Source organism: Cynara cardunculus, assembly GCF_001531365.2.
Source record: "Cynara cardunculus var. scolymus isolate 2C chromosome LG 9, CcrdV1, whole genome shotgun sequence".
Classification (NCBI taxonomy): domain Eukaryota; kingdom Viridiplantae; phylum Streptophyta; class Magnoliopsida; order Asterales; family Asteraceae; genus Cynara; species Cynara cardunculus.
In genome coordinates, this window is record NC_037536.1 from 16,359,033 (window position 1) to 16,366,379 (window position 7,347).

A 7,347-nucleotide genomic window follows, 5' to 3' on the forward strand; every position below is an offset into this window, starting at 1 on the left:
CCTTACAAAAACAATCGTTTTTTTGCAGGTGATTTCGGATCACCTTCTTCCGATCCTCTTCCTTCTTCGTCCATCCCTCGTTCACCGGCTCCTGAAGAGGATGAACCCAATGGTTCGCAGTCCGAAGGAGGGAACGGTGGTGGTGGACGGAAGCTCCTTCAAGGCGGAGTTCGTCAACCCGATACCCTGATCGACGTTTTGCCGGAATCCGGTAACCACAAGAAACCGAGTTGTTGAAAGCTTTTGTAAATGTTCCCTTTTGGTTTAAACTAATGGAATCGTTGACGATTCAGGAGGACCATCCGTTAGTGACGAGATCATTGCGGGCACAGAGAGTAATCGTGCACCGGCAACCGAAGAAGGGTCGGCATCTTTGGAGATCTTGAAGAGCATCGTTTACGGAGCCTTAATGGAGGTCATTGCAAGCTTCAGTGTTGTAGCATCGGCTGCTGCTACTGAAGCCACAACACGTAAGTTTCGATCCTAGCTTGATATTGAAAACGAGCGTGTGAGAATATATGGAATCCCCAAAATTGGCGTACTAAACTACCCATGTCAAATTAAAACCCTAAAACCTTGCACAATTCTTTAGCCTGCTTACCTCATTCTTGTTCATCCAATGCTATCTAGTCTAGTCCCATCTACGTACCAAATGCATAACAAAACAACTGATCCGCCCATTCTTGAAAAGGTTAACAGGCCACGCGGGTTGTTATCTGTTTGAGCCCGTTTTCCTGTTTCGAGGTTTCTGGTATCTTGGAGTCCTTAACGACTCTTTCGGGGCTTACTTGGTTCGAAGGCTTTTGGTTCATATTCTAACAACTAATGTTTCGATTCTTTACAGTGAGCATCGTAGCTTTGGCACTAGCAAGTGTAGTCGGTGGGATCTTCGCCATCGGGCACAATGTAAGCAACACTTCATCGTTATAACGCACTTTAAACACGACTCCTTTGATCACAAAACTTCGATACGCAGCTTTGGGACCTTAGAGACGATTGCTACAAAGGGAACTCGAGCCAAGAATCGAAACAAGAAGCTACTAATAAATACAAGGAGCTACTCGGCCGGGTAAACAATTTCCCAATCCATGCGGTTTTCGTAATACTATCCTTCGTCGTATTCGGGATGGTCCCACCAGTGGCCTATGGGTTCTCATATCGTGAGACCAACGATAAGGACTACACGATCATAGCTGTTGCAATCGTGTCTCTATTATGTGTGTCGTTGCTAGCAATATTCAAGGCTTATATCACCATGTGTAAGGGGTTTTTCGAGTACGTTAAAACCGTGGTGTACTACGTTACTACTACAGTGTCGGTTTCAGGTGTTTCTTATGTGGTAGGGATTCTGGTTTCGAGGTTGATCGAGGAGCTCGGGTTGTTTGACGTGAGTTCGGGTGTTGCTACGACCCTCCTCCCACATGCCACCACCCCGTCTTTGGCATCTTTCTAGTGTTTTACGAGTATTTGTATCGTTTTCAGCTCTTCTTTTGCTTGTTGTTTTTGCACAAACTCGTGTTGATTTTGAAGTTGAAAAATGTAAAATGCACAAATCGAATAATGCTCGATGAACCGATGTAACAAAGTTTCATATTTAACGTAACAATCTTTCATAATTTCCTATCTTTTGAGCCATTTTGACTGGTCACATACAAAGATCTTGTAATATTTAATAACGTGGATATCAAGTTTCTCGTCCACTTTGGTGTAACCCTTTCGTAAAAAGGGTATTCAAGTCACCAAAAATTACAAAATCACCCGGTTCCGGACAAAATGAATACAAAATAGAAAATTCTGAAACATCGATACATCAATTGAGGAAAAAGTTCTTTGTTACACTAAGGGGTTGTTTACCAAACTCAGGTAAGCACTTACCAGATGTCATTTACCTTACTGATGAGCATTGCAAGAACCGAGAATCTTACCCGGTAAGTGAGGGAAGAGACTCTTAGGGTCTATTTGTTAGCAGCTTAATAAGCTTAACAGAACTCACAACTTATTCAGTCAGTTATAAATGACTGTTTAGTAGTAGATTAATGATATAGAAAGTAGCTTATTCAGTAAGCTTCGATGGGAGCTTTATACAGCAAGCTAAGTATTCTCCTAACCTACCTCCCCCAATTAAAAAAAACGCGCTCCTTTCATCTTTGAAAAACCCTCCCAAACAAAAAAATTATCAATCTGTATAGACAGATTTGTCCATACAGACAACTTTATCCACAAATGACTTGATGGAAAAACAACTAAATAGCCTCGTACCCGATAAGTGCTTAACGGGTAAAAGACGCTAATCGCAATCCGTTTTAATGACCGATAATGTTACCCAATAAGGTAAATTAGGGTGAAAATTATTGCCGGTAAGCGCTTATATTTTGATACAGTTTATTAACAAGTAATAAGAAAAATAAAAGAAAAAACAGGATAGTTGTGGGATTCTTTGTGATTCATCTTTAAATCAAACTGCACATTTAGGCTCTATGGAAATAGTTACATTATAGAGAGATTTCCAACATGCTAAAAAATGAGACAGAACATGTAAGATGATGATACAGATTACCTCGAAATCGAAGTCAAAACGTCCATTTCGGAGACGAACGGATTGGCATTGGCCGAGGTCGATAAGGTTGCCGCTCCGAGTTGGTCTGTTTCTTCATGATCGACGATACGGTAGGGCTATAATAGTCATTACTCCTGTGAGAAGTTGTACCTTGTGAATACCCTTTCGTATCTCTTCGACCATTCAGGTTCCTCTGGACGGATCCTGACCCTGAACCCCATCTGGTGTAATTCACACAGCTCTGGCTCCTCCCTACCTGCTGCTGATGATGAAATCTTCCGTCTTTTGGACTCGGAAAGTTACGGCTCTCAGCAGTTTCTGCCGAGTACATTGTGGTCTCTCCTTCACTGTTATACCCATTTTGCCCCTGTGGTAACTCAATTGGATTTGGGGATGCACATGACTGGACCTCGCTGTGGGCCCCATTTACGGAACCTGTCGAAACAATATCATCTTCGGCTATGGGAACTTCTTTCTTTCTTACAGGCAGTGGTGTGGCAGTTGGTTTGGCAATTCTGGGTGGGAAGTTGATATCCAAGAGCTGAATTTGGGCGTTTTCGGTTTTCCTAAAAGGCACCGAGATCAATTTTGGGGAATCGTAAATCTCGGGAGTTGGGATTCCCTGTAGATGAGTAGCAATGGTACGATTTTGATCAATGGGTGGTGTTTCATCTTGAAAACTACGGGCCATTGGGGAAGAACTAGATCCTGGATGATCTTGATCTTTGGGTTTCGAGATCATATTTGCCGAAGATGGAGTTGTTGGGTCGTTTTCATCTTCGGCCGTTTTAAAAACCCGTCTCTTGGTGAATGAAGAACAAGAATGTTCGCTTTTTTGGCCGGTGGACATCAACCTAATAATGGGTAGTTTAGGTTTGTTTACGAGATCATCGAGACTACCTTCCCAGTGCTGGTTTAACCAATCGTAAATTATAGGAATCGGGATGCCGAATTGCGTTTGAGGATTCTTTTTCCAAGAAGAAGTTGAAGAAGATGAAGTTGATGATGATTTTGTGTTCGGGGATGTGGCTAGCTTCATAGGGTCACAGACCATGAAAGAAAGATTGCCGTGTACATCAAAACCAGCTGAACCAGGGCTCCAGCTAAGACCATCAGGGCTAACCTTTATGAGGTTGTCGGTGGCTATAACCACCTTACCTTCACCAACGGTTAGCTCCTTCTTCTCGGTGTAGCCTAAAAGGTAAACCGTACTACCAAGGTCGAGATTTGGTTTAGAACATGTTTTCAAATAGTGAGACTGCTGGACTGGGGGATTTGACTCTCCATCGATGACATCTAGGCCGACTATGGTTAGATCGAGCACGGAGCTAGTAATGAAGAACCTGTTAATGATTTGATGACATGAGAAACTTTCAAAAGCAAAGTGCACATTTTTATAGCAACCTTAAGGGAACTAGTTTAGAAGGTAGAAGGAATAACATTTAATGGAAAAGAAAATTTTAAATAATAACATAGACCGACTAAAATACAAAAAATATTGGATATATAATGAGGTTTAAATAAGAAGATTCGTATGTGAATCATTGAGAAAGTCTATTAAAAAGATGCATATGTCAACCGACGTTATATTATTCATATTGGTTTACATATGCATCTTCAAATGGATTTTTTCAATGATTCACAAAGAAATTTTCTCTTAACATTCTCTTTTTAACTTTTCACGATATTTAGTCTTTTTATTTTAAGCGGCCCTATATATAATAGTAAAAGAAGAAATAGCATGGTTAACTAGATGTTTCACTAGCATGTTATAATTAAACTACTTTTGATCAACCATACATAAGCAAACTTCTAAGGTTGTAATGATCTACATGGTGACATACAATCATGAGAATGGGTATGTTAGGTAGTCTAGCTAATAAGCTAGTTGTTCATTGAAAAGCTAACTGTTGGCCAAGAAGCTGGTTGATAAACTAGTCATGTTTGGCAAAAAGAAACTAGTTCATAAACTGGATGACAATGTAAAATGACCTAAAAGGACATGTTGAAAAATTCAAGTGGCGTAATTTGAAAAAAGTTCTTGCAGCTTGTTGAAACGCTACTTGTAAGTAGTTTTTTTCAAAAAGCTAGTTTATGGCTAACCACATGGGACTTCCCCAATAAGCTTAAAAATATAAGCTACTAATGATTGCCAAACGTGGTCAAAGTTATGCGATTATGTTACTGAATCTTTGCTCAAAATTTTCTATGAGAGATGAAAAATGGCAGCTGTGGTGCACCAAGACTCTTTTAGTCCTCAACTATGAGAGGGTTAGAGAAGGGAATCTTTGTATGCAATCTTTTCGCATGCATTTCGCACCCATGACCCTTTGGTCACAAAGGCACTGTACAAGTTGTTTCAGGTCTCATCCTCTTCATGGAGCCAAATAACTCCTTGTAGTACAGTTGTATCAGTACATTAGCATTAGCTTAAGTAGTGAAACATTAGGGGTGTGTTTGGTATGCGGACGGGATTGGACCGCACTAGACGCAACAAGAGTGTGGCACACAGGTGAAAGAATTGTGGGAAGTTTTAGTAATTTGAGATGGGTAGTGAACCTTGTCTCTCCCTGATTTTTTGTTCAACCTATTTTGGTGAGACAGAAAAAATGCATTTTTGTTCTACTCACTCTTGTCTAGTCCGAATCTAATATCGCACCAAGCATGTGACAAGTTTTTCTTTTATCATATCCCGAGTACCAAATGCACCCCTATAGGAACAAATACGTAAACTGCTCTTGATTCAAACTAAGGGCTATGAGTAGTGAACAAATAAGTAAATTGTCATTATATACAAGAACCGAAATATCAAGGACATTATAGTTCATAAGTTCAGTCTACCTCCATGTGCCCCAAGGGACCCAATTATGGCATACCAAGTGGTCCTGTATTAAAACTTGATGGACGATGGTTTTCCTGGGGATCGCTAATCAAATGATCCCCATGTGACATTATTAACAAGAAGCTTAAGAAAGGTACACATTAGTTGTGAAAAACTTCTAAATGTGCCTTCTCTGAGATTTCAATCAAAGCTGGGATGTTTCTCTTCTTATAATCAGTCTAAGCACATTAGAAGACAAATGCTCAAGTACATATTCAAAAGTAGCACAAAAGGATATTAATTTGAAGTTTGAACAGAACCGATAGAAACGAACAAACAAAAAAAATCAAGAAGTATAACTAGTATTAATTAATCTCTTATAAATTAAATACAACTTTTAGCCAACAAACCGACAATATCTAATGCTCCGCCTAGAAATTAATCCATGACATACTCCTTCCTTTCAAAAGAGAGCTACACTTTTTGACTTCTGATGCCGAACTTTGGGCATATTTGTTAACAGCATAATGAGCTTAATGGGACTCGCAACTTATTCGATCAGCTATACATGACTGTTTGGTAGTGGCTTAATGATATAGAAACTAGCTTATTTAGTAAGCTTCTAGGGGGAAGCTTTATGCAGAAAGCCAAGTATTTTCCAGACCTACTCCTCCCAATTAAAAAACACGCTCGTTTCATCTATGAAAAAACCCTCCCAAACAAAAACTTCTCCAATCTATACCGACATATTAATCCACATAGACAACTTCATCCATACAGGACTTGATGGAAAACTAATCAAACAGCCCCTTTGTGTTCTTGATAAGAAAATCTGATATGAATTTGTTACTAACACCAATTACGTCTGCAGTGTATTCTTTCAAGTTCAAGGTACTTGCACTACAAAAAAAAATCTTGCAGATATTAAAATCTCAAATCAATTTGAAGTTAATAATTATCCCATTTGACATAAAAGTTCACATTGTAGCCATTTTGGGAAGAAACCTATGGCATTGGCTATTAAGGATTTAGGGTTTAGGGCATAAGTTTATATCTTCAATTGAACTAAGTTAATGTACAGTTTTAAGTGCAAAGAAAGGAAAAAAAAAATAGAAAAAGACTGAATAATATCGCTCTTCTATCGAAATTCAACTCATTAGGTTAGCAAAATGGAAATCTATCAGATCTACCAATACTAATTTCAGATTCCATCAAGTAGCAGATACACCAACATAAACACGTCAATTTTACGAAATTTGCTGTGTCTACCTGTTCGGAAAAAGGCAAGCACCGGCACCGTTTTGAAGCTGGATCTCGGCAGCCTCAGCAGCGGCTACCGATGGGAGGATAGCATGAGTAGTAAGTAGAAGGTTCCTATGGATAAGGAAGCCAGTGCCGGTGGAAATTCGAGCCATGGAAGGTCCTTTGCCTGAAAATATGGCGGATTTCGTTTTCTCCGACTTGCCTAATCCGTTACAGAAACACCATGACTCCCCTAACACTCCCATTGCAGTTAATTGTCAACACAAACCGCCTTCAAATCTTTAGATCCAGAAATAAAACTCATGCATTCGTGTTTGTATGTGTATATGGTGTTTATACTAGCAAAAAGAGCTGCTGATACTGGTGGTGGGTTTATCAATGGCGGCTATGGAGAAAAACGAAAGGGGGACGAGAAGCTAAACACACCGGAAGTTACGAAATTTGTGAGTGAGCCGAGAAAGATGAAGGATTGGGGTGAGTGAATATGCAAAAACCTGCAACCGGCGAATCTGTGACTGTTTTCCGATGAGAATTCAGGCTTCTCGTAGGCGTTTGTTCAAAACGAGGGGAGTGTTTTAAATGCTCTGAAAATTTGAATTTCAGCATAAATTAATTACTTATAAAGAATAAAGTTTAAAATTCGATGGATAATTTTATATTTCTTTATTAAAATAAAATTTATTATTTTTAAAAGTAAAAAATGATT

At 39.3% G+C, this 7,347-nt stretch overlaps 2 protein-coding genes across 2 annotated transcripts; one reads left to right on the forward strand and one right to left on the reverse strand.

Annotated features, from left to right (window-relative positions):
* The first annotated feature begins 406 nt into the window (after positions 1–406).
* On the forward strand, positions 407–1,596 carry LOC112518728 (membrane protein of ER body-like protein). Its single transcript, XM_025126527.1, has 3 exons — positions 407–470; positions 845–906; positions 977–1,596. Exons 1-3 carry the CDS (start codon positions 410–412, stop codon positions 1,451–1,453), a joined length of 600 nt encoding a protein of 199 aa, XP_024982295.1. The 5' UTR covers positions 407–409; the 3' UTR covers positions 1,454–1,596.
* Positions 1,597–2,429: 833 nt separating this feature from the next.
* Positions 2,430–7,140, reverse strand: LOC112518563. The gene is made up of 2 exons (XM_025126301.1): positions 6,648–7,140; positions 2,430–3,900 (listed from the first exon to the last, which is right to left on the reverse strand). The coding sequence occupies exons 1-2, from the start codon at positions 6,884–6,886 to the stop codon at positions 2,571–2,573; spliced, it is 1,569 nt and encodes a 522-aa protein (XP_024982069.1). The 5' UTR covers positions 6,887–7,140; the 3' UTR covers positions 2,430–2,570.
* Positions 7,141–7,347: the final 207 nt, after the last annotated feature.

Bases quoted from the DNA above. Each gene is read 5' to 3' on its own strand.
- LOC112518563 (XM_025126301.1), bottom strand. From the start codon at position 6,886: ATGGGAGTGTTAGGGGAGTCATGGTGTTTCTGTAACGGATTAGGCAAG. The intron at 3,901-6,647 runs GTAGACACAGCA...AATCATTAACAG, and splicing joins GCTTGCCTTTTTCCGAACAG to GTTCTTCATTACTAGCTCCG.
- LOC112518728 (XM_025126527.1), top strand. From the start codon at position 410: ATGGAGGTCATTGCAAGCTTCAGTGTTGTAGCATCGGCTGCTGCTACT. The intron at 471-844 runs GTAAGTTTCGAT...GATTCTTTACAG, and splicing joins TGCTACTGAAGCCACAACAC to TGAGCATCGTAGCTTTGGCA. The intron at 907-976 runs GTAAGCAACACT...TTCGATACGCAG, and splicing joins TCTTCGCCATCGGGCACAAT to CTTTGGGACCTTAGAGACGA.